The sequence below is a fragment of the Folsomia candida genome, unplaced genomic scaffold (genome assembly GCF_002217175.1).
Source record: "Folsomia candida strain VU population unplaced genomic scaffold, ASM221717v1 Fcan01_Sc002, whole genome shotgun sequence".
NCBI classification, from domain to species: domain Eukaryota; kingdom Metazoa; phylum Arthropoda; class Collembola; order Entomobryomorpha; family Isotomidae; genus Folsomia; species Folsomia candida.
In genome coordinates, this window is record NW_019091194.1 from 12,489,011 (window position 1) to 12,516,576 (window position 27,566).

Genomic DNA, 27,566 nt, shown 5'->3' on the forward strand with positions numbered 1-27,566 from the left:
TATGATAATATGCTTAAATGCTATTATTATTAGCGATGCAAATATTTTGGCGTTCTGTTTAAATACTTATAATAAATATCTGTAGAATTATTTAGCCTACTGCATCCAATTGAACAATAATTTATTGCTGGGTTAAAGTAAGATATGCAATATAATACTTATGCCCATGTATGATTTCCCAAACAGTTTTGCAAATTATCCATGTCATTGTATTCGCATTATGTATTTGGAGTTTAGAAAAGGAGTTTATAATAGCTTTTTTGCTCAAGAAACTTGCTTTGCAATTGTAAATCAATCAAAATATGTACTTGTGACTACGTACGATTTATGATCTTTTAATACACATAGTAAGCAGGCTGGTTCTGCTTTCAATGTTTGCAATCTATATAAAATTAATTATTCAAATGTCATGTACGCCACATGTTGACAAAGATTAAACACAATAAAATGTTTTGTATCTCTAAAAAATTTATTTTTCCATTGTTTATTTGTTCCATAAATATACTCGTGCATACAACGTTAGAAACGTGAACACCATGCAACAATGTTGATTGTCAAACTTAGGTTTTACAATGCATAAATAAACGAACCGAAAACAGTACACCATTTAAACTGAAACACATTGCATCCGTAAAAAAATCCAGCAATGGCGCAATAACACTTGGTCCACGACATTGCAACATTTTTGAAATAGCATTGTTTATTTGGAACAAGTAAACGTTAAGCTATACACAAACTGCAGTGAATCCAGGGAATAAAAGCAGTTTGGGATATTTATGTACTTGCCACTTTGTGGGATCAGCACAATAACTTACATCACACCCCATCAAATAGATTGAACATGGAGAAAGTGACAAGTGTGAAAGTGGTGCAAAGGTTTATTACTTCCAATTCGCCTGCCATTATTGCTTGCGCGTCCAACAAGCAGCAACAACAGCCGTGTCCACGTTGTACTTTGTATAGTACTTTTTTTACTACTCTGTCATCTTATGAATCTATGTACATATCACCATTGAAATTTGAGACCAATGCAAAAAAAACAACATATAAAATAAAGGGATGTCCCAAACTTAAATTAGATAATTGCTCAGAGAAAGATATAAGTACCGCTAATTCATTTTGCTTAAAATCAGCTTACTCAGGCAGCCGTGTGATATATAAATATACGGAAAAGATCTACCCAACATCACCACATTACGTAAAATACGGATCGATATTTAAGCAACAACAGCTTTCCCTCTCCGCAGGATCACACCGAGAGATGATGAGCGTTGGGTTTTCCAACGGCATCAACCTTTGACTTGCACTCACTGGAAATCAAGGGAACCACATAAACGGACTCGGGCCTTCCAGTGACTTTCTTGCCATTAGTGGAGCTTGACAGGGCGTTGGTCACAGATTGTGAAATGACACACAGAAATCCAACAAGCGCGATGAATGTCTCGATAATCCCTCCGGTGATGGAGATGAGGTCAACGTAGCCGTCCATTTTGTAGCGGTAGGCCCAATTTGCAATATACAGCCCTGAACAACAAAAATATACAACCGCTTAAATGGATGGCAGCATGCATGCTCAATTCATGCTATAGATCGTTGCCTAATGCACAAGCATCCGAACAACTACGAAAAAATGTCTCGTAATTTTGATTATGTAAATAAATGAAGAGGGAACAATAGTGCATGCACAATAAATCCATATTTACACAAACCTCGATAAAGACCCATGAATAAAACATACAAGATTACGTAGAAATCTGACGTTTTCGCCTTCCAGATCATGTAAAGCTGTGGGACCAAACACACAGATTCCAAGTAGATACTCCAAGCCCAGGAAATCTGCAAAGCCACAAATTTTATTATCCAATCCTTATGAGGAAAGACAATTGCATACAAGCAATTTCATGTAAACCCAACTAACTGAATTATTGTCAATCAGTAATCCTAATCCAATAAAATTCCAACAAATATGCCAATCATACTGTCAACTGTGTACATACCTCCATAAAAGTGCTTTCGTAATTTATAGTAAATGCCAACAGAGTGACGGGAATGAGCAAGACTTCAATTCTGCAAATGGCATACATAGATATTTACAATAAGCAATAGTTATAATAAAACATTACATATTTTTATTCGATTAGTGTTTATGTTGTTTGAAAACGTCACCTAAAAGAGTCGTGGTCCTTGTTGTAAGTCTCTTTGAATACACGAAGCGTCAAGTAGACAATAAAGTAGGAGATGATTATGTAGAAAATTTTCATCACAGTATTATAATAGGAAACCCAGTTAGTCCAAACATCAAGGTAGCGAGCGGTGTAAGTCAAAGCAAACAATAGCTGCGTTTTACCCGATACGCCTATAAAAATTAACACCAAAAACCACAATTTGTGTTACACAAGTAAAGAAATCATATTTGTAAATAATTTGTGTTTTAAAAGGTTTTTTTCTTTTACAAAAATCCTAGATTCATAAGTATTCAAGTGATTATGTACTCACCAGTCGAGTTCTTTCGAACATAGAATTTGACCAGGAGAATGACAATGGCGAAGATATGCAGTCCGTCCCCCACCCATCGATACACGTTGGACGCCGAAGAATTTGCGAAAAACATTTTAAAATTCTACTTGTATAAATAAAAATAGTAGGATTAAATGTTTCCGATGCGTAGAATCGTAGATGCGTATGTAAGTAGATGTGGATGATTTATTTCTTGGGTAGAAACTAAACACGTGATGGATAATGGTTTTCAGTGAAAACTTTTCACAGAACCATTTTGATATCCTCCTACGTTGGTAGGATAGTTTGGTTGAATATTGGCTTTACCGATGTATAATAATAATATGGCACCATATACAGATGTAAAATCAATTGTCAGGCGAATCCGGTTTAAGGTTTAAAAGGTAAGTTTTGTGCATCACTCAACAGGTACTGTGTGCTACTGTAACATCGTCGTGTTGTTGCACCATGCTATATGCAAACCGATTCGGTGATGCTTGTTATAATGGGTTATGGAATTACGATGTATATAGCATCAAGTTCGACCTTGACAGATCCCCAATATTATTTGTACCTTCAAATATTGAAGTCTGGCTATTCGCTCCATTCAATATTGACCAAAATGAGTTTTTGTATCACATTAATCTTTCCCATTTTCAAATAAATAAATGCGACAGTACAAATTTCATATGATTTTGTTAATTAAAATCCATGTATTTATTAGAATGATTTAATTCAGCAACGAAAAGACAACATTTTATTTAATACTTCAAACCGGCATGCAATTTCACAATCACCTAAGAATAAGTAAGGGTAATAAATGATTAGAATGAAAAAGTACTGTGGTGATACGGTGCATAATCATACCAAATATAATATTGACTTGTGCATTACATATATCGACTAATCGTAAGAATAAGGTCGATATTTTTTAGTTCTTGATACAAACCCCTATGTATGCCTTCCAACCACTAATCCTAAGCAATTCGGGGCTGACAATAAATACATTCAAGTACAGCCTTAATAAATTAATTTGAATGACATGTTACGAGCAGCTAAACTGCAAAATAATTAATACCTTGTTTATTTTGGGCTACTTTTGAACCTCACGCTTTACTTTAACTTTGTTGTTATTAATAGAGAAACTACTAGTGGAAGACGTGGTGGCATTTGAACTACTCGTATTGTTGTGTTGTAACAGTTTCTGCTGTTCGTTAAGTAGTTCGAGCTGAATTTGTTGATGTAAATGCTGTTGTTGTTGAAGCAAAGTTTTTTGCAATAATTCCTGTTGCGACAAGCGACTTTGTGACGAAGATGACGATGATGACGAAGGGGATTGCTGAGAAGAGATTAAATGAGAAGATGAGATCTGACTAGCCAAATCCAAAGGGAATGACTGTTTCAGTCCAGCTGCTGAAAGTTCAAAGGAAACAATTAAATTGGTAAAGATGAAGGCTTTGATTTAAATTACACGAACCTAAACGCACAATTTTAAATAATTCTCGTCATTAACACAAATACGTATCTAAACAACATTTGCATATCGTATAGGTAGTGTCAAATTGGACGAAACAGGTCGATCTTTAAAAAATGTCTCAAGTTATACGTGTGCCTGGATAGCTAACACAATGATCGCAACCTACGTATAGTCCTCGCACTCAGGACTGGCACCTCATTTGCATAAATCTCACTATGCCCATTTTCGGCGATACCGGCTTTCAATGTTGAATAAACTCTATGTCTCTCGCGAATGCGTCAAAATATGCAAATGAGGTGCCAGTCCTGAGGATAGTATGTACAACACAAGACACAAACTATATTGAATAACTATAAATCGGATAACCTGGGGCAAATTGAAAAAATGTTGACATTAAATTTCACCGAACCCTAGTCAGTTTCAAACTTTTCAGACACTTCGAAAGTGGTTTTTTTCATACATGCGTCTGGCATGTGTACATATTGTCACCGTGAAGCAACCCCATCTAATCTCTTATTTTGATCTCTCTCTCTATTGCGAACAAACCGAGTTCTGCTAGATGTGTATCGGCGAAACCTAAGCTTTGTGTCTCCCTTATTTCAGTCGTCTCCTCAAAGGCCTTTGTTGCTTTTAACGACGGAGAAGATGATTGGATTAAACACACGACAACATTGCATAAACAAGCGCAAACAAAGTGAAAGTCTCCTCGATACAAGATTTTGGACTAAATCTCAAAATCAAAATTGTTTCTATTTGAAAGCACTTACTTCAATCTGACAAATTCAATAAGCTAAAAGAATGCAAAGTACTTTCAACTTGTCTTCTTTCACGAATAAGAAAATAATCTTCTGTGCGTGATGCAATTTAACTTTCTATACGTAATAAGAAACCGCGACGGGTATATGTAAGTAATTGTGAATAACATAGTTCAACCCACGTAATCCTCTTACCAGTGGCTGAGGCAAATAAGGCCGCAAAGTTTGCAGGTATTAGTCCATTTGTTAATGGTATCAGTGGAGGTGGAACCTCTTTCATTGGGTCCTCAGCGTCCGAACTTCCGCTCTCACTTTCACCATCCTACAAATAAACAAGCCAAAACTTTAATTTTTAATTTAACTTGCTTAACCAAATATATTCCAACCGTTGACAAAATTGTAATTCAACCGAGTTTTTTTCTTAAAATCGCCGTCTTTTAAATGGGATTTGCTTGTGAATCAATCAATTTGCTATGCACATATGCAATAACGTTTTCAACTTAACACAAGTCAATAGAGTATGTAGAAAGCATGAAAAATACCCGATATAAAAACTATGCACACTATACATATGCACATATGCATAACTGGACGGACAGTGATTATATAGATGAATCACGGGTAACGAGTAGGTCTATTTAGTTAGCTCCGCCTAGATCTTGAAATACTTACCACACATCTGTTTACATTTTTATAAATTCACTAGGTACCGAGGAAATACTGGCAATTATGATAACACACATTCATTATAAAATCTTATGATGTTCCTTCCCGATTAAAATAATCTTCGAAATTGCAAATTTATGGTTGTTATCTGCAAATTTACTCACATCTGTGAAAAGTTTATCGTCCAGCAGTTTCTGAATTGGACTACAACTCACCTCCAACTGGTTCTCTAATGATATTTACTTCATAGCTACATTTATTGTACTTCTACTGTGCATGGAACATTGTGCATTTACTTATGATATGAAATCTAAACGATTCGAAATCACAAGCAATATTAAATTAGCTATGCGACTCTATTTTAACCACATTATTAAAAAAAGATATCTACTTGGTTCAAAAAATAGATTAGTTGTTCGATAAACCCATATATCGATCCATTTATTATAGCACACAGAAACTTGTAGAAAAATTGTGATTTACTTAAAATAATTTAAAAAAATGATCCAACCAAATATGAATTAAAAAGTTCATACGATTACGAAGAAAATTGCCGTCTCAAATTCTCAATGAGTATATCACAATACAATACAATCATTATACAATACCATGCTAAATATTTCTCTCAATCAAAAATACGTCTGGGGAATGTGATGCAAGTAAATTCGTATTTTGCAAAAAAAATACACCGATGAGTTTGGTGGATCTACTGTAATTGAGATAGTATTAACCCTTAAAAACATTACTCAAGAACATGCCACCAAGCGACAGTTATTCAATCTCCTACAATATCCCATTTATGAATACAAAGAAATCGACGGCGATCCTACATATATATAAAATAAATACGTATCATTCAGCATTACGACCACACTTTATACAATGAGGGGGAACCAAAGTTTTGTTTTTTTATAACGCGAGGCGAATTTTCCATTGGGTCAACAATAAAGAGTTATTGTAGGTAAACGAGATGAAACGGAAGATTTTTTCCAGCTCGTCTTTGCCGTAGACCACGCAACAAGCAACCTGTGTGAAGACGAGGGAGAAAGTGTGAAGGGAACATATGCAGTGCACGAGAGATTATGATTCGCTGCTGGGAAATTCTGGTGAGCTGCATCTTGGGAAATCACTTGTTCACTCCAAAAACTATTTCATTCGTTCCATTGCTGTCAAATACCAAATTTTATCCCATTTCTAGCGCAAACCACAACCCACTTAAGTCTGACCCAGACTAAGGAGGGGAGCTTGCGAGGTTGATAATAACAGATCCTGATGCCCTTTGGATATGTGGTAGGGTCCTATGAGTGTACTAAAACCCTGAAGTGGTTTGACTCCATGGCCACATTTGCGCCCGCCACACCCACTCAAAAATGCTCAAAAACCGCTTTCACTCCGGTTTTCACTCACTCAAATCCACGCCAAAAATCCAATTTTGCTCGGATTTTGAAATTTCTTTCACCATTACACTCCCAGATAGTTGCTTTCTTCAATTCGATATCAAACTCAATATTTTCGAAATTATTAGTATTTTTAAAATTTAAAATTCTGAATGAGCATTGTTGTAGTAATCCACAACGCAAATTATGCCTGCGAAATAATCATCATCAAAATTGAGTTTGACATTGGATTGAAGAAAGCAACTATCTGGGAGTGTAATGGTGAAAGAAATTTAAAAATCCGAGTAAAATTGGATTTTTGGCGTGGATTTGAATGAGTGAAACCTGGAGTGGAAGCGTTTTTTGGGCATTTTTGAGTGGGTGTGGCGGGCGCAAATGTGGCTATGGAGTCAAACCACTTCAGGGTTTTAGTACACTCATAGGACCCTACCACATATCCAAAGGGCATCAGGATCTGTTATTATCAACCTCGCAAGCTCCCCTCCTAAGCGTAATCATTGACACCAGCAGGACTAGTTCAGTGAGGGAGTCTCATATGAAAGACCCACTGACTATATGTACATATGTATATACATATATTCACGTTCTCAGACCTTCATTCCGCCACGAGGCAACCACTTAAGCACTTTTGCTTCCACCTTTCTCCCAAACCACCGCTTTGGATTTATGGTGGGATGAAGGCTTTGGACAAGGAATCATTAATGTGGAATGCAAAATGTGAAAAGTTGAGATAGCCGAGCAGGAGGAGGAAGGAATGGGATTGCCGAAAATAAAGAAAAGATCAGTCGACCATGCCAAAGGTGAAAGGGTTTAATCATGTAAAAGTATTCAAAGCACAGCACACCACCACGACTCAATGAATGCGTAAAAAATCCATCTCCATCCACAAAAATGTCCTTCCTGATTCGCACCACTTTCGCACTGCTAGAAAATATCATGGAAATTGTACTTTTCTTCCTTCCCTTTGAAAGGTTTAGGTTTGGTGAGTAAATGAAAGTATATGGACGAATGTATTTATGTACAATGCAGTCTTCCCCAACCTGGTATGTAGCACAGCCTGGACTAAAATAATAACAAGATTCTTGACAAATTCTTTAGACGGAGAAAGCAGGTTCTTCTTGGCGTGAAAAGTGCATTAAAATTTCAAAAGAATTCGTTTTCATTTGTATCACAATGAAAAGTTAAAATTAATCCCGAGTACGGAGAAATGCAATTTTGAATTCTTTCTCTGGATGAGAAGACAGACAGACGCTTCTCCATTCAGAGTTTTCACTTTATCCTCTTATCTCCACAAAACATTCAGTGTTGTTCTGTCCTGTCTGCCAAACTGACATTCAACAATTCCATCGCCGCCAAGACACCTTTAGGAGTCTACGACGTACCAAGCCACAACATGTCATGGAATGGATGTAAATATATTTATATTTGAATATATCTATATATGAATACCAAGCTATAATATTGAAATGGTTCCGACGACACTCTTACTGCTTACCAAAATCAATCCACTCACGACAGAAACAACAATCTATCCATACAGTCACTTTCCAAGACGTCAGAACCATTGCAACCGTACACTGTAAAATAAAGTGAAAGAAAGCTCAACGCACTCCTCGTTCGTATTAAGGGGACAAAGAGTCTCATGCTTTCGCGTCTTTTGGATTACCAACAAAGAGAGCTAAGTGATGAACAAAGGGGTGTCCATTCTGGTAATGATAAAGTGGTGTGAGTGAAGGAAAGGTAATGTAAAAGTAAAGCAGCAGAGTCACAGATTATGTACACATTGGGCGTACATACATGCATGAGGCACTTTTTGAGAGAGCTAAATTCTAAGGCCCATTACGAAACACGTCAAGTCCAAATGAAATCACAGCCTTCATTCACCATTTACACATCAACCGAGTCAAACGACTAGAGCAGCAGCAGCAGCAGCGGACCATTGCGTACCACTTCTAACGCTACCACCACTCAGGTTACTGCAATGACCACCACCGCTACACTACTACATTGAACATTCTCAATTCGACCAAGCCACCTGTTCCAAATTACCCGAATTTCGGGGACACGTCTGGTCAATTCCCGAATTTAATGTGTGCATCCCCTCTGTCTTATCCGGAGCTACGAGGTAATACCACATTACATATAATTTATTGAAAAAATTAGACACTTTTCCACATTATTTGTGACAGGTGTGTGTCCCATTTTCCCCAGAATTTGGGAAAATGCATGTTTTTCTCATATTTTCCTAAAACTAGTTACATTTTTGAAAATTTTTCTTCACTATCGTGCTCATTATCACTATACTTTTGTACTGGTGCAGCTTTTACATAAAAATTGTAATAATTCCGTTCAAAATTTTATAGAAATGGACCAGGTGCAGTTGACACGTAGTAGAACGATGGCACACATGACGCATCAAGTCTTCCAATGCCATGTTGACCCTGGGTGAGCAAATGCCAACAACTGTGAAATTGAAAAATACTCATCTGTTCATCTAAATTGGAAACTGGATCTTCCAAACTTGTGCATTTTTGGAACCTCAACCGTATGGTGGGAACTCTGGTGAAAGCAGACTTTCTAGTTGCTGAAATTTTATATTGCAACACCAGGTACATATATATACATAGATTTTTTTATTTTCTTTTGTTGGCTCAGTCAGACTAGTGAGCAAGGTTTCAGGAGTAGCAGAATAATAATTACGTGCAACAACAGATTTACTCTTATCATGTAAAATGTTTCCAGACAGCAGACAGACAAGAGACATACATGGGCCGACAAAAATCAAGAGAGCAACTTGAACCGTTGGCAAAGTAAATTCCTAAAGTGCAAGCGAAATTTCACCAAACTCCGGAAAGTTCAGCCTGTTTACAGCGCATTTAGCTAAACTTGTGAAAAGAAATCGAAAAAATCTGACCCGAAATCCTCTGAATGCCCAAATAAATCAGCCAGGAATAGGTAAGCTTTGCTATACCATGTCACACAGAATAGTCCATAGCCAGCTATTCAAAGAGAACGTAAGAGTGCAATAATTTAGCCCAAGAACATGAAAACCTCTTGAGCCATTTCCCGTCCCATTAGTTGTCGGAAAGGGAAATGTACCTACGGTTGGACGGATACCTTAATTCAGGCTCCTTTCTCAGACTGCGCATTAATTGCGTTGGGGTTACTCAGAAGTACTCCCCCCTTCTTCTATTTCAAACCCAAATTCATGCTGACAATTGTATTGTGAGTTGAACTTGTAAATCAAATGCAGGTGAAAATTATCAAGTATTCTGCGCCACTCTTGTGTACATAATTTAAGCTTTCTCTCTCAGGATCAGTATTTTTCGCCTACATTTAAATAAAATATATACCTTTCACCACTGATGGAATAATGATTTTAATCAATATTTCAGGATACCACGAACATTCAGGATAATACGAAGCTCACAACGAAATGCCTAACAACCCACATCAAGTTGAGGAACGAAACTATAAAGAAGACCGATTGCGATTAAACAGTTAATACATAGATAAAACTGCACGTACCAATTTCAATAAATTACAATTATCGTCATCATCAGTATCGTCATACATATGTAGATACGAGACATAATACAAATAGATAGACTGAAACTATTGGATTTTACTTGGATTCTTATACATACTTGTAACAGTAATACTAGTAAAAATATATTAATATTTAGTGCTAGTCATATTATAAGAATTAGTGAGATAATCAATTAATTCAAGCTGCAAGAAAAAATAAGGTACTCAAAATGCGACTATTGTATATATCTACTAATTGTTTTGGATTAATATTTATTGGAGTTTGATGCAAATTAATAACTTTTCTTCCTACGAAGACCAAGGTGGCACGCTGAGGTGGAGCAGGTCTTGCGTTTGTAGTGAACGAGGTAAGATGATGGTAGTTAAGTAGTGGTCCAAAAAAGCAGGGACTCGCTGTTCCTTCGCTCTCATAAATTATAATAACACGGGCTCGACGTCGTCTTTCCACTTCACCTTGGCTTTTACTCGAAAATGGTTTCATAAAATATTCAGAACGTGGCGACCACAATTTATCACAATAAAAATTGATCTTATTCCAGTCTTCTGTCGCCACGCTGAATAGAGTCGAGCAATGACTTTTTACATTTATTTGACAAATAGCACCTCATTAACACGTTTATGCATGTATTTGCAATGCATTGGTACATCTTCATAACAGTCTCCCTTCCGCTAAGGCTGCTTTCACTCTCACATCCTATAACGAGTTACTTTCACCAATGCTCCATACACGATAGCAGTTTTTTCTAGTTACTATCACAGTTAGTGTCATAATAAATATGTACCATTACGATAAGAATCAGACTTAGATTAATTGGTTATCGTTAAAAAACTAATTAGTTAATTAATTAATTAATACATGAGCAATTAATTAGTTGTAAAACTATGTAGTAACAAAGATTAGAATTATTAAAAGTAATATTTTAGTTGATCAAGTCATAAAAGTAAATGAAATAAAAACGACAATCTCATCTCATAATTTATTTTTTCAACGTCACATCAGTTGCAACCACTTTGTTACGTAGATTAAATTGGCATGCAAAAATTCAGAGCGAATCAGCAATCTCACAAACTCCACCCAATGCAATTCTTTGCAAATCAGAAGCGGTGTGAATTAATATAAAAGTGAAGCCTTCCAATAAGGAAACTCCCCTAAAATAACAAACTGCAAAGACTGCTGCTTGTAATTGGAGAAACTAATTTGAAAGGGGATTGAACAAGAATTGGATACCATTGCGTTTGTGAGATCTTCTCAAATACAATTGCATGCATGCCTTTAACAAATTACATATTCTGAATTATAGCAGTGGCGACATGTACATTTGTTTATCATTTATTGCTGCCAAGTATAATGTAAATCTATTGTATTTTAATTAAAATAATCATAATTATAATAACAACAATAATAATAATATAAAATGACGAGGTTAGTAGCGAAAATGATCATATTTTAAGCACACATTGTGTACTTGAATATGTAGTGTAAAACATTTGCATTCAGTTTGTTAAATTATTTTTAACCTGCAATTAAATAGTCTAAAACGAAATTTTCTTACAAAAGACATTTCTTAAACTCAAGACTAATCAAGCATAATAATAAAATGATAAAAACTACAGAAATTATTAACAGGCAAGAACCCCCTCATTGAATTTTGTGACATGTGAGGGGGCTGAAATAGCTTAGGCACCAGTGCAATCGACTATAAAAATTGCTAAATGAATTGCTATGCATAATAAAACATGAGAAGATAATGCTTTTCCTTCTATCTGATTTCAAATCTCTTCCACGACGCCTACGCACAATCCATGAATTGGATATTACATTACTCTTACAATCTATTACACACAAACTCGTTAAATTTCTTATGCTCGTGAATGTACAACTTATTTCTATTTATTACTGGTTGCAAAAACTGCTGCTACATAATGCTTGCTCACATGCATGCATACATATTAAACAACATGCATCGAAATACATACATGGGTACCTATTGAACTAAATAATATTGAACATTTATTTTCAAGAAATGACAACCTCAGACGCAACAACATCAACACCTACATCAACGAGTTTCACCATGTGACATGACACAGTGGTACGCAGTAAATAGACAAACATCAAACAATTGTAGAAATGACAATCAAATTCTACGTTGAGGGTTATTCGACGTTTCTCGTAGTGTTTTCTCGTGTGTCACTCAAACCATATACGCAAGTGACAGCCAATAAGCAGTCCCAATCTCGTTCAAGTAAGTATACAATCTATGAGATATAACTATTCGATTGTTGTAAAATGAACTTAATATACAATCTACATATGTATGCTGACTTATTTTACAAGCTAAATACACATGCATGCTTCCTTCCTACTACTTGACACAATTTAAAGCTTATTTTGTCATACATATTATGTATAAAGAATGAGATTCCATGAACATTACACTACAAACTGTCGCCGTGTATACTACGATGAGCTGCCACTAGAGCCAATCAAGCAAACCCTTTGGAATGTGGATGTGGTAGAAAAGTACGTAATTAATATTGTTAAATAATCTATAAAGTATCACAGAAATCTGCGAGGGCATATTTCATCATCATGGTAAAGTTTTTAGTGGACGGAATGTGGCTACATGCTGAATCTAATTGAATTATTTTAACAACAAGAGCTTATGCACCATGTAACCTTTGAATATTAGTTTTTTTTAATTTTGATGGAGGAAAATTAATAGAGTTACAAATAAAATGTACTTGAACGCATCTATTATGTAGCTTCGTCCAAAATAATTAATTAATTAGGTACTGGGTCTGCCAAAAACGGACATTGTATCAACTGAGCAAGAAGAATGGTAATTGAACCGAGTTTAACTTTTACAGGTTGGCTTTGACTTTATTTGGGCTGGTAAAATATTACCCAAACTAATTAGCAATTATTCCTATGAAGACGCGCTAACTGATTCAACCAAAATTAATTAAGCAGGACGGTTTATTACTACTCGACTTAAGTTTCATTGAGTCAGTTCAACTAGCTCTTGAGTTAGTCAGCCCACTTTCACTCTCACATCGTATGTATCGCCACATTTATTTTCTCACGGACAGAACTGAGAAAAACACACCTGACAAAGCAATTTATGGCTGAATTAATGGACAGAATTGTGTGGTCATATTCAAGTTTATTTGCATATTAATTGCATAATTATGATTTGATGTGCACCTTGCTCTTTAGCTACCGAGCTTGCAAATGGTGTCTTCGTATCTTTTGACACAATTTGAAAATGTAATATTAATAGTTAGACGTCATTACCTACGCAGTTTAAGGGTTATTTAAAAGAACATTACAAATTTTGCTGAAAACAAATTTTCAGAACAGAGCGTTGTTTTGCAAATACGATTTTGTTGGTGGTTGTATAATTTTAGGAGCATACTGTTTTGCAGATAAAAATTGTTGATTGTCAGAGAAAAGTGAAACTTAACGTCGATGTGTGAACCATGAAATAACTTTTGAAGAAAGTCAGCAGGCATAACCAAATTCGGATAGCATCCGCCTGGCATGTTAATATCGATTGAGTGAGTGCTCATAATCCCTACTGCATGTACCTAGACTGCATAAATCCAACAAGGCAGACTTCAGTAGGGAAGAATCAAAAGTAATTCTTAGTCTTTCAGGCAATAGTACCAGCTCCGACAACAAAGTTTAAAGTCTAAAGGCTTTGCAGGAACAACAACAGACTAAAGAATATAGAAGAACAGACTATAGAAGATCGTGTCTATGTATGTATGCATATAACTCTTGGATACTATGAGGTGAGTAAAATCTAGGACCCAGAGGGTACAATTTTATGTAAATTGTGTGTTCCTTTTATCATGTCTTTGTTGATTGTATAATATAAAAAGCACGTGGGAGGACAGGATTCTCCACTTTTCTCAAGGCACGAGACAACACTCTCCATCATCAAAAGTAGTTTTTGTTTGACACAAACATTTTATTAACTCGAGTCCTATCAGATAAAAGAGTTTCTTCGTAATAAAAGTGAACTGTAGATGCTGCACATACCTATATTCACAAATTTGACCACAATAATTTCTAACTTCTGGAAAACAGTGTAAGATTTTCTGACAATAAATGCAATTTTAGAACAAGCCGTTTTAACGTGAATTTTTCGGGATATTCCTCATGCACACACATCTGTCCAGTGAACACTAATTACAATAGCGTGTTCATTTATTGATATTAATCTTGAGCTGTTACCAGACCGAGTATGACACACAGATTGTTATAAAACTGACGAAAGAGAACTTCAATATCAAAAATATTTCCTAGAGCTAAGGTTTGGTGGGTAACGGCAATAATAGCCATATGGCTCCATACATAAGTCAGTCTCTTCATGTGAGGCTTAAAATTTCATCATAAAATCATATTGCAGAAGGCAAGACACACATTCCTCGAACGTGAATAAAACGTATCGTTTGAAATACACCAAACCAAAATCTGTTGTCAATTTAATCGCGTCTAATTTATTTAATTTATGCACCTAAAAACAAAGTTTGCATACCTTGTGTGATTACAAATTGATTGTCAAAATCATACTAATTTCAAGCCTCACGAATAATAGTTTTAGAATTTAATTCGAAAATATCTGATTCAACGACCTGTGTGATCTTGAGAACAATCGAATAGGAATCACTTGATTGTTAGCCCTTGTACAGCGTTAATACAAGGTGAGAAGCCTCGTCTTATGTGGTCGCAAGAGTGCTGGCGTGGCATGTTATTTTAACAAAAATGGAATTGGTCTTCATTGTGCTTAATACACAGTGGCGAGTTGGGCGCATTTGCAGACATGCACTAAATGTCAACATTCGGTTGGAGAAATTAAATTATAAAAATAACAACCACCTGCTTCTTGAACAAGACACACACAGAACACAAGAAATTCTTGATCTTGCGGCATAGTGATTACGGAATGACAACGATTGAAGGAAGGAAGGATGGACGGAAAGAAAAAACAAACCATATAGAGCTCAGCTCATTCATTTTCTGCCTGCGAAAGAACACAGCGAAGACCAAGACAAATCAAACTATTGTATTCGAATTCCACCGAGACGAATGTTGAAACTCTTTTGTTACCTCGTTTGAGACTTTGAGATCAGTAAACATTTGCTGCCGACAAACCCTAACCAAATGGACCAAACTCAACTTTCGCATGTCTTTGAAGATGAACGCTTGAGTGCAAAAATCTAAGAACAAAACTATAAAGTTCAACAACAAAAGACAATATTGTGTTGTTCAGGGGCTCAATTCAAACCAATCATAACAATTACCGATCCCATCATGAAAAAATAGACTGGTCTTTTTAAACCAGACCAATATTTATTTTCTTCACCGCCATTGATCGTTTTCTTACCACAATTACAATGTTCATTTCAGCTTGAAGTTGTGAAAAATATGACCGTCAAGAAAGTATTTAAGACTTTTGGGGGTAATTACAGTACCATATTTTCATTTTGGACAAGCCAATAGAGGAGAATCAAACAAAACGGAACTGAAACGTTCATTAATGTTTGTGTGCATGAATATTATAGCACAAAGTACTCCATATTTTTCAAAACAATGAAATTGACACCAAAATAAGAACTAGAAACCCCACTAGTACATAGTAGCACATAATTTATCAATCATCCGATTGTGATCGAACTTGAAATTGTCAAAATGTCAGCACTCAGTATTTTATGTAATTCCTACATATGATGCAAAGTGATGTGAAAATCCAGGTGAAGAATATTATTATATTTCCAGCTTTAAGACATTGGTAGCTACTGTTTCATTTGCTGGGACTCTGAAATCGAGGATAGAGTTTTACAAGGGAACTGGTCAAGGTGTACAGCTGCTCCTCCCATAATGGATGGATCCGGGATTACATTAGCCGAACAGCCGAATAATTTTATTATTTCACATCACTCATTTTTATTTTGGCGTTCAAATTATTCAATTTCGTAAGACTTGTACGCCAAAATCAAAATAATAGAATTAGAAATCATACGAAATTGAATAATTTGAACGCCAAAATAAAAATAAGTGCTGTGAAATAATAAAATAATTCGGCTGTTCGGGTAATGTAATTGTGGATTCATCCATTATGGGAGGAGCAGCTGTACACCTTGGCCAGTTCCCTTGTAAAACTCTATCCTCGATTTCAGAGTCCCAGCAAATGAAACAGTAGTAGCACATTCCGCCAAAATATTGTTTGTAAATAGATACTTAAGCACCTTCGTAAATGTATAATGAAGAGTTCAGCCACGTAGTAAAGATATCCTCAAGGTAAGACATGCAATTAACAATATACGTATTAGTAATTTAGTTATTAGTAAGAGATCCACTTGTTGTTCATGAGCAGACTTTGGCACTGATTTATCGTTGAAAATATACCGTGTGCACCTAAATCTAAATCATGAGTCCAATTTTTGTAATCAAATTTACATTGACCATGAATTTATTTTTCGTTGCTCCTTTGTTGGTATCCAGGAAGTGCTCTACATATTAAAATTGATCTACATTTAGTTTGCGGTGGTAAATTACTGTGAGCAAATGACCAGCTCCCAATCTACAAAATTTATGTATGCAATTAAATCATTCCGTCAAACCAAACTCCTTTCCGTGGTTTTCGGAGGACAGCAGAGGATTGCTGTGTATCAAATGAATTAGATCGTAAATATTTTTAAAGCTTTTCATGTATGTGTGGTTTACAGACTTTTTTTTACTATTACACATCCCAGATCTAAAGACCCGATTAGTGTCTCGGGTCAATCATGTGCCCACTTGATTAGCATTGGAGGCGGACTGAGACCATGATAGAGAAATCGGTCTTCATAATAGTTCCGAATCAAATCTCCATAACACGTGCATAACGACATACCGAGAAATCAAATGGACACACATTTACCTAGCACCGTACTTTTTAAGCCAATAAAATTTAGAAATATATGCTCACTCAATAAATGAAACGGTCATACTTGCAGTTTTCGGTCCCTATATGTTTAAACACGTGACTTTGATAATCTAAATAGCACAACCTCCAATCTGAGCAAGTTAATAATCTCAGCTTTTACCAACTTCTCCATTCTATTATCGTTACCTAGAAGTTAAATAATCAAGTTTCTCGTAGCTTAAATTCACATTTAAGATTGTAGCAATAAAAACGATACCAAATTATCTAGTAAAAATTATCATAAACTTAAAAAAGCTGGCACAATGTGGAAGATAATGGTAAATAATATGGTAGAGGATTTTCAGTTTTGCATGTTTTTCGTGAATTGAACATTTCTCTCCGAATTGAGAATGTCCTGAAACTTATTAACCTCTAAGATGGGCAAGATGGGGAGAATTTGTGGGAGAATGCATTCCGCCGGGGTAACATTGGGGTGGTTGGGGGTCCGAAGGATAATGGTACAAAACATTAGAATTGGGACTCGGACTATGAGGAAACATCATCCCTGGACTGGAGTGGTAATTATTGTTTATTGGGGACCCATAGACGGAGGGTGAGTGATGAAGTCCCCCCATTGGTTGTCCCTGCGCTGAATAAGGGCTACTACTAAGTCTTACTTTTGTGTCACCGTGGTCCGACGCGTTCGGATCTGCTGCATAAGTCAGCTCGGTTTCTTCGTATCCTGTTGCGGACATTCGTTGAGGATCAGTTCCAGCTCCAGGAGGGTCGGGACCTATTTACAACAAATTGAAACCACAAGTTAATAATCACGTTTCGGTTTAGATTATTGGTGAGACGGAATGCTGTAATAATTACTGTTTAGGCAGGTTTGTATTAATGCTTTCCCAGCTTCGGAAGTAATCATGGGTTGCAGCTTTCTGGTTGCAAAAGTGTATACGTGGCCAGTCTTTTTTAGATAATAATTAGTTAGAAAACAATTAATTAAACCATTGTTCTATTCTTTAATTGTAATAAAACAAGAGGGTAACCTTACCTCTGACGCTACGAGGAGCATCACCTGCGTACCGGTCAAAGTTGAGAGTTCATATGCCTGGAAAAGAAATACATAATATCAGTAAAATCGACGCCTACACACAAAAGAAACAATTTTCATAATGGGTTCTACCAGACATACGCTCGTTTAAGCAAATAAACGCATTTTGACATTTGACATTAAATATTTTATTGTCGACTATCTCATTTTCCCAATGGCATTTTTATAGAAAATATTTATGGTTTCAAGATCCTTCAAGCAAGTCAAATCAGACGGGGGCGACTTTAGTCAGACGTTGTTGAACATTTGGCATGCCGTAGGTTGACGTGAACTAATACATGTAATCTGTCAACCCGAATGAATTAGGCACCTACAATGAAATACGCCACTCGAGGGAATTAATAATAAAAATATAAAGGTTTCAATAATAATGTTGCTTCTTACAAAGAAGACAATGGCACGTGAAGGAATTGACAATTTCCTAAACGAGCAAGTGTTATTATTTTAACACGAAAGAAAACAGGAGCTGCAGTTCAATCAAAAGTTGCTTGTAATCGTTACAACTTGTAGAAATGCCAGCCAGACAGAAATTATAAATCCACAAATTTAATATGCATTCAATAGAACAGAATTCTATAATACAAAGCCAATGTTGTCCTAAAATGATAATGTGAGTCGAGGCTCTTTACTACTTAAAATTGCATTCTTTCTACACGAGAACATTGGCACAAGAGTTGCTTAAAAGCCTATAAAGTCAAACAATGCTGTGGACAACTGAAGGAGCGTGGGCGGTTGAGGCGCTTTGATATGTGGAGTGTTAATAGCCGATTACTATCCGTGAGATCAGTTTCACAGTGAACATAAGAAGATTCAAGATAACAGCCTGTAGTTCAAGCAAGGAATGAAACAACCAACTCCAGGCGAGCCAACTTGTTTTTTATTCAAGAAGCACAAGTACCCTTGGAATGGGGTAATGATATTGGATTAAATTTTAGATTGCTGGACTGACAGAATGCCAGTAAACCCAAGTAAATAATGGACACGTCTTTTAGTGCATAAATTTAAATACATTTTGTGACCCTCACTCGTGCCCATAATCATGTACATACACATTACTCTCAATTGCCGATCTATCTCGATTATCCTTAACTTTTTATTCATATTTCAAAAATATTAAGCAAAATAAATAACAAGCACTCTTGAGTGAAACAAGGAAATGAAATATACCCACCCCCATTATTGTTATATATTTACTGTTTATAGGATTAGGATTTACATTTAATCAGAAAGAATATGCATGTATATTCTTCTAAATGTGGCGTCAAGTCAATGGCATAAAATGTACGCATATGTAGCAATTACGTTGTACGTAGCAGGATCATCACAAGATTTCAAACGATGTACGTACTTTTATAAAGAGCAGCTTTTTGGTTGATTTTTAAGGCAACTCCTTTTAAAGTTTTGAAGTTAAAGTGGACTGGACAGGTGCTTGTTAATTATATGGATCACAAAAGTTAGAAGCCTTCAAGGAATTTTTATCGCTTTCTTCCTCAGCAAGTAAATGGTGCCTAATTCAATTACGGTGCCTAATTCAATTACGAAAACACACCGCAGATGAATTATTATAGAACTACTACTGCGGCAGTACTACTGTCACATTTGTATTTTTGAAGCTATAAATATCATTCATGCATACATATGTATATACAAATCCATTATATTAAAAAAAGCAGACAATATAGACGGATGTGATTTAGAAAGAAATAGAAGCAAATAAATAAACATACAAACGAATCTATTATTTCCAGGCAGCACATAAACTAACTATACTAACTACCTATATGTATGTATGCAACTGAAGATGAGACAAAAAATGGAAACCGTGTGGAGCTTTGGGCAATAAATGAACCATTCATTCATGAAGTTCCGAGGTTTGTTGTTACCTCAATCGCATTGCACTGCTGCTGAGCCAGTCATCAGCATAAAACTTGCTTTAAGGCTTTCAGGCATGCATATTAAAGGGCTACATACAATCGCAGAAACGTTGTAGACGGCGGCCGGGTGAGAATTTGCACCCTTCTGTCACTTCAAATGGCTACATCTTGACCAATTCTTAACCAAAAATGATTTACTTTTCGTACGCCGTTGTATCGTATCAAAAAGCAACTCGGGAAAAAATTTTCAAGTCCTATGCAAAGACGCGTCTCTTGTGTACCGCAAACACAAACCAGGTTGGGAGATCATCGTTCAAATATTTCATGGAGAAAGTGAAACGCCTCTGAACTGAATATCATCCTAACCACACTTCATCCGCACAATACTTTTTTATGTGATTGAAATTATTTGGTGTAAATTGTACTGCACGTACACATTCACGCCGGCTAATTTAACCTTACTGTGAAACATTAAAATGTGAATATATATATACATCTACCTTGTTTGTTTCACCCACGAAAAATTTGCCCAAGTTCAAGCACACTTTACGTGTTAGAACGCTTAGAACAAAGCGTTGTAAACATTTTGACTTTTAAAGTATTTGGTTCGTTAAATCCATCCCACAAAGAATTTTGACCCCACATGAATACTAATTTATGCAAATTGCCACCCAGTGGAAGACTAAGCACATCATTTGTTTTCAAGATTTTATGCAAAAACACTAATTTTAAGTCCAACGTCCAAAACATAATTTACTCACCCTGTCAGAGCAGAGACGGTTGACACCTACTCGTGGGAAGGCGTTTGACCGTTGATGATTCGATTGCACATGAATAATGATTTACTACTTCCACTTTAAAAATCAAAGTGATTCTGTCGCTTCACTGTGTCTTCTTCTCAAATTTTACCCAAACGTATGTTTCAGAAAGGTCATGGTACGTAATACATATGCAATAATGAAATCGAAGCAAAGTCAAGGATCCCAATTTAGGCTGTGGACGTCCATTATTTAAAGGACGTATTAGGCATGAAACCTAATATAGAAAATGGTCTTTGCTGTATGCCACGGACGGACATAGAGCAAGATCAGTTTTCGTTTTCGTGCTTATCAGTAATTCAGTACGGTACATGGAGTAAAATTCCCATAAGGAAATCAAATCACCATTTAATATAGGTGTGAGGGACACAGTAAAATGGACTAGACCAATTCTGGAACCTCTTTAAAAGTACTGCACCACCATGTACGCCTATGCTGGACATTTACGGGACTTGGCTGACTTCATAATCGAAATTCTCTATTATATTTTCACTTGTACTTAAGTGTTTAAATCCATATCGGATGTGGCTTTATTCATTCACAACTAAAACCAGCGATCCATTTACGCACTCGTACAATTCATTCATATGTATGGCGTCTTGCTGACCTAATCTGTTCGATTTACGATTTGTTGTGTGTGGCTACTTTTGTTACGTATTGCCATATATTGAAATTGCATTCAAACTATTGATCATTCAATCCACTACAGAATTCTTAAGGCATTTTCGCTAAAAAAGTATACTTATTTTGCTTTGGTTGTTGTACTGTACACAACTAGAAATTTAATTCAATTGATTGAATTTTGCATTTTAGATAATATTTCTAATTATTGGAAATATTTAAATAAATGTCTAGTGCAATATTGTACTAAAAACAAGGAATCACTATCATGCCATAAATATCCAGCAGTGTTACGGATAATAATCAAAGATGAGGATAATTGATACATATTAATCATAAATCTACACTACATTGCATTACAGGACTGATTTTATTTGTGAGAGAAATCAAAATATGAATACGTGATCATTTGATCAAGAATTTCTTTAGTTAATCCATCAAGAGCGATTAGGAAGATTTGTGACAAACCATTTATGTCAGTCGCTGTCAACTGGCATCAAATCGACAAGATGACCACAGGATCAGTTGACACTTCATCTGGGCAAACATCTGCCACATGTCCAAAAACGTACATGTCTACAAAAAATAACGACCAAACACGAAGATCATTAAATGTATCCGCCGATGGATTTACAATAACAAGAAAGCGCATTGCATCAAGTTAATCTAATTTTCACTTATTAAGCGAACATGTGGTTTGATCATTAGGAGAGTAATATTCAGGCGACAAGTACAACAATATGTTAAGATAAAGTGGACCAACTCATTAATTATTAAAGTACATATAATACTCGCCAATCCCACATTTTATGTATTGAACTATGATTTTAAAATATTATTCGCATGATTTTCATCCATATTGTTCATTTTACTTTGCTTGTACACTTTGTTAATATGTATGTATCATTGATATCATATGTGAGTCTAAACAACCACAACCGTTGGGTTGTCTCAATCTCATAAATTTGTCTGCAATTCTACTGCTGTACACGGGGATGGTAGAATTAAATGACGGATGCAGATCAGACCGCTATATAATAAGCTGTATTTGGATTGATGCCGACAAAATAAAAATATTGCCCATTTTGGGAATTAGTTTCAATGATTTTGGTTGGAGATCACTACACTTAAAAATCACCAGTTCTGTGTTTATGTTATCTTATTTAATACTTCGATTGTACAGATAATGGGTTTCAAGAGGGAGACTAAAGTAAATGATTTTACTTTGGAATATGCTTTGTACAATATTTTTATTCTGGCTTGATTTGTAACATGTATGTACTTTTCTATTCTTAATGGCCACTAGACAAATTTTAGTTTTTATACATAAAATAATGAAGATGACGCCTTTAAGTTTCCTACAATTTAAGTGCAATCTAAATACGCACGAATCAATTAAGCTATAGGATTAACGAATTAATAAGTGGTATTCCTGCACATTGCTGTTCAGATACATACATATATTTTCGGTACAAAAATCTTGGCAAATTTTCAATACACTAGCAGCTTTTTCCCATTTTGTAGACCTTATCTCCATCCCACTTCGCTCGGTTGCTTTATTGCATATATCGCATGACCAGTGAACATGATAAGATTGCCAAGAATAAAATAGACCAAAAACTGTTTTCTTACGGAATTGAGGCATAATGCGTAGAGTTGAACTGGAAATTGAGAGGAATCGCTCTAAAAATTTCATTTCTTACAGATTTTAAATTTGATTCAATTATAGGAGCATTTTGGAAGAGCTGAAGGAAGATCATATTCAGCAGCAGTCAACAGTATCATATTTTACAAGACATGTGCTACATTTAGTCAAAACTCTTTCTAAAGACGCTATATCGCCCAGATCAGATTAAACGTTGATTGCATTATTATACTTCCTTCGCGAATAAATTCGAATGATACCTGTGTACATTTAACGTTCGATTGGATTACAAGATGTGATGCAATAACAAAATACGATCATCAAATGAATAACGTCCTATAGTATCACATCAACCTCTGCTGCCTGCTACACCACAAAATTTAAGTAGGCAAAGAAAAGAGCAACAAAAAGCAATGTTGTTTATAGACAGCTCTGCTTCACAATTACAACAACGATGCAACATTAGCATATAAAAGCGAGACCCAAGCAGAAGTTGCACTCTTCCAAATTCCTTGTCTGAAACATGAGAGAATTTTGATACATCAAAGCTTCAAAATCTTCAAATTTTCAAAAATAAACACACCCCTCCACTATTTCAAGAGTGGAGAATCTGAATTTGAAGTCAAAATGTTCCCATACCGTTACCTCTGACCTGCAAATGGGGTAAAAGTCGCACATGGTCGCATCGTCTCTGAGCAGAGTGGAGATGTTAAATGCGTGCATGCTCTCATAGATTAACTTTTTCAACTCATTCCTTCGCAACGTACAATATTATTACATACAACATGCAGTCAGTGGAATCAAGCAAGACTCAGGAAGACTTGAGCCAAGATGAGAGTGAATTAAAAGTCCCTGTAGGCAGATTGGTGACAGGGATGTAAAATATTTACGCTTATTATTGCGAACTTATACAGATTTTATACCAGAGGAGATGGATGGATACCTTTCCGTGAGCCTTTTAATGATAGGATGGATAACTAAGATATGTAGTAGGTGTTAATACTGAACTGAACTGACTGATACTTATCCATTGTTCTTGATGCACAAATTTCCTTTGTAACATTTGTTAAAAAATATCTGGAAATAAAATTTTCGGTGGATCACTCATAATAATTCAATGCTTGACCAGAAAAAAACATTCAGCCATCATGGAAGATAATGTTACTTTCTTAATGAAGCACTTTCTTTGCGACAAAGACTGGCAACATGGGGGTGTACTTGTTAACTAAATGTACTTAATTTTATACAGTAGGAATTGCATACATGCATATATAATATATGAGTAATATGTGTGTCATTTTGAGTTGCTTACGTCGATATATGCCTATCCTTCGATCGACAGCAATATTATAGCAACAATAATAATATCATGGCATGACCACGCACTCTCTAACTACAAACAATGTCATTCAATGGAAAGGTCTCTCAATAATCAATGCAAATTCTTCTTTAGCAATAAATGTTGGTTTAATAAATAAGCTGAAGACTCGAAAATATAAAGACAAGTGATTTTCAATACGGGTTTACGTAATCACAATCGGCTCAAAAACCATTCAAAGTTACAGAAGGCTAGAAGAAATAAATAAATAAATACGTGGAATTATTTTATATTTGACTGTGGTAATTGCACAATAATTAATTACTCGTTAGTTTAATGAACTGAACATGAACTTTACTTATCCATGGCATAATTTATGTGCGTCTGTATGTAGAGCACAGAATATATTTCAAAATGAAATTCCATTTAAAAAACCAAACCTTTCAGCGATCTGATTATTTGCATATCTTCATATGAAAGGAGAACCTATCATATTTATTTACATATTTTGCTAACCTACGTACGCGCATACAAATATGACCTACCTTTTTCATAATTCCAGTCTTCCTTTTGGAGAAAGTTGTGTAACGTCTGAGTTTATTGTCGATAAACTCCATCTTGATTTTGACCCTGCCTTTAGTCTTTTTTCCATTGGGTGGTGGAGCCTTTTTAGGCTTAACGTCTGCATTATTATTGTTGTGGTTGGGAGTATTGCTATTATTGTTGTTATTGTTGTGTTGTTGGTTGTGATTATTGTTCACCAGGGGAGGATTTCCGCCATTTGCATTAAGAAGGTGACCAAATTCCGGAGAATGATGATTATTATGGCTGCTAGTCAGGGTGGTAAATTCGTGACCCGGAGGTCCAAACGACATGGGATCTGCGCCCAACATTGCTGAGAATGAGCGTTGGGAGTCCAAATGGTTCTGCATGACTCCAACCAATTCCAGTTTTGAGCTGACCGGGAGGTGTGGCGAAACACCCACAAGGTCTCAAAATATATTAAAACTACGTACGCAGAATCCCAAAAACAATTTTATGTCCAAAAATAACAAATTTCATCCAATGTGCGAATTTTAGCTAGACATGTGGCAATAGTATTTACTAATCCACTAATTATTTATCCTTTGATTGACACAAGTTTACTATTGACGTTGTAATTAGTAACTGATGTTGTCTTGCGTGTTGCATTATTATTCAATCACCGGAAAAAATTAGATTATAACAGGAGGAGGATATTATGGAGATAATTTGTATATTTTCTTTGTTCAAATCGAAACAACTAGTAACCTGCTAGGAGAAAGTATTATTTCTCAATTGTCTTAAGCAACAGAAAACTTTTGTTGAATAGTTTTATTTTTGCTTTCACCAGAAAACTCTAATTTCCGGCGTATTGGTCGCAAAAAAGACGAGTCCAACCTTTCCCGGTCTCAGCCTCCGATTTGCTTTCGCTTTCTCTCCCACTCGAGACGAGGCTCAAATAATTTCACAATGTTCCTCACTTTCCCTCCACTTTTCGCTTCTCAGCTCGTCCTTTTGTTCTTTGTTCTTATGTCGGATACCTTTGGGTCGAGAAAAAAGTCACGCACGTTGGTTTTCAGAAGGTGACATACAAAGTCTTCAACGTAATATTTGTATAACCGGACTTATTTGGGAAGACCATTCACGACCAACAACAGCTGAGTACTGACAATCCCTATCAGCAACCACCACCAAAGGCTGTTTTAACGAAATGCATACCCATATGATGAAGCCAGTTAATGCGAGAAGAGCTAAAAAAGTTGCTCTTCATCAAATACTTTTAAAGTGTGTGCTGTGTAGTAAACCAAACCACACTGCTCAAAACCACAAGTCGTTGGAGATTTCACAGAATGGCGTGATGTGATTAATAGTGGGCTAAAAATTCTGGGAGGAAATTATTTGCCATTAGTTATCAGTGATAGAATTAAGAGAAGATGCACGATTACAAAGATTGTAAATATTTTCATTGTATTTTCTCTTCAATTGGAGAAACTAGAGATGCGTGGATGAAGAGCGTGATAAAATTGCATGAGCTCTAAATTTTTTCCAAAATTGTCTGAAAGAAGTACTATTTTGAACAATCGATACGTTTATGTGCATATAAGTATTCGAAATTGCTAGTGAAATATGTAAAAGCTTCGAGGCTAACACAGGAATCATACGAATACAAGTCTCATCCGTCAGGTTTCATCTGGTTATGCAGTCTCAAGAATCCCATTCTTTGGACAATACCTCTAAAATAAAAGATCATTCTAGTTTTGTTTTATTGCATTCTTTAAGAATTTACTAGCCATATCATATCTCAAAGGGCTCTCATTATCCAGTGAATTTTCATTCTGATTCTTAGGGAGGTGTCATAGTTTCAGCCCTACAGAACTACAACTTGTTTGTAGGAATTTTACCCTTATATCTCATAACCAAGAGTAAATTTCGATCTGAAATTGTTACACTTACATTCCGGATTAAGACGGATTCTGTGCAATTTTTAAGTTCTGGCCATCCGAGGGGATGAGAGAAATCCATGGGAGTGCAATGTAGGAATGAAACTTGTACTCGTGCATGAGCCTTAGAACCTCCAATAAGATATATTTCTTTCCGGAAATTATATACAATAAAATTGACTCTGACCAAAATGAGCTGAGAAATGAACTTATGTTTTGAAATATAGTATATACATACATATGTATGTAGAATAGTGATTTGTAATTGGTACACTAAATTATGTGTGTAGGTTGTGTAGATCTCATGAAAATATGAGAGAGGAAATGAATCAGTTTGCTTTGTCACATATATACTTTCATTGTCAAAAATTTTGCACGTGTGTGCCAAATGACACAGGATGATTGCGTTGTATTATTCCAATGTCGTCAATGTCGAGTCGAAATAAGGTTTACTTGA

At 35.7% G+C, this 27,566-nt stretch overlaps 2 protein-coding genes and 1 long non-coding RNA gene across 5 annotated transcripts; 1 reads left to right on the forward strand and 2 right to left on the reverse strand.

Annotated features, from left to right (window-relative positions):
* Positions 1–448: 448 nt before the first annotated feature.
* On the reverse strand, positions 449–2,947 carry LOC110843776 (ER lumen protein-retaining receptor 2). Its single transcript, XM_022089811.2, has 5 exons — positions 2,497–2,947; positions 2,167–2,356; positions 1,998–2,067; positions 1,710–1,836; positions 449–1,524 (listed from the first exon to the last, which is right to left on the reverse strand). Exons 1-5 carry the CDS (start codon positions 2,609–2,611, stop codon positions 1,250–1,252), a joined length of 777 nt encoding a protein of 258 aa, XP_021945503.1. The 5' UTR covers positions 2,612–2,947; the 3' UTR covers positions 449–1,249.
* Positions 2,948–3,186: 239 nt separating this feature from the next.
* LOC110842853 (serum response factor homolog) lies at positions 3,187–26,372 on the reverse strand. 2 transcript variants are annotated; one of them, XM_022088690.2, is made up of 6 exons: positions 25,193–26,372; positions 18,312–18,368; positions 18,134–18,224; positions 17,935–18,050; positions 4,924–5,050; positions 3,187–3,906 (listed from the first exon to the last, which is right to left on the reverse strand). In XM_022088690.2, the coding sequence occupies exons 1-6, from the start codon at positions 25,577–25,579 to the stop codon at positions 3,590–3,592; spliced, it is 1,095 nt and encodes a 364-aa protein (XP_021944382.1). In that variant the 5' UTR covers positions 25,580–26,372; the 3' UTR covers positions 3,187–3,589. The 2 variants fall into 2 exon arrangements, with proteins under 2 accessions (XP_021944382.1, XP_021944381.1); XM_022088689.2 differs by having other exon boundaries at positions 3,187–3,909; positions 25,193–26,365.
* LOC110842855 lies at positions 8,282–11,313 on the forward strand. 2 transcript variants are annotated; one of them, XR_002547375.2, is made up of 5 exons: positions 8,282–8,916; positions 9,155–9,400; positions 9,534–9,746; positions 9,826–10,016; positions 10,187–11,313. It is a non-coding gene; the product is annotated as an uncharacterized LOC110842855 (long non-coding RNA). The 2 variants fall into 2 exon arrangements; XR_004834140.1 differs by lacking the exon at positions 9,826–10,016 and having other exon boundaries at positions 8,532–8,916.
* Positions 26,373–27,566: the final 1,194 nt, after the last annotated feature.

What these genes read in the sequence shown, in the direction of transcription:
- LOC110843776 (XM_022089811.2), bottom strand. Translation starts at nt 2,611, where the DNA reads ATGTTTTTCGCAAATTCTTCGGCGTCCAACGTGTATCGATGGGTGGGG. An exon ending in TGTTCGAAAGAACTCGACTG is followed by an intron (nt 2,357 to 2,496) that starts GTGAGTACATAA and finishes TAATTTTTATAG; the next exon opens with GCGTATCGGGTAAAACGCAG. An exon ending in AAGGACCACGACTCTTTTAG is followed by an intron (nt 2,068 to 2,166) that starts GTGACGTTTTCA and finishes TGCCATTTGCAG; the next exon opens with AATTGAAGTCTTGCTCATTC.
- LOC110842853 (XM_022088689.2), bottom strand. Translation starts at nt 25,579, where the DNA reads ATGCAGAACCATTTGGACTCCCAACGCTCATTCTCAGCAATGTTGGGC. An exon ending in TGCTCCTCGTAGCGTCAGAG is followed by an intron (nt 18,225 to 18,311) that starts GTAAGGTTACCC and finishes TATCTAAAAAAG; the next exon opens with ACTGGCCACGTATACACTTT. An exon ending in CTTATTTGCCTCAGCCACTG is followed by an intron (nt 3,910 to 4,923) that starts GTAAGAGGATTA and finishes TTGAACTTTCAG; the next exon opens with CAGCTGGACTGAAACAGTCA.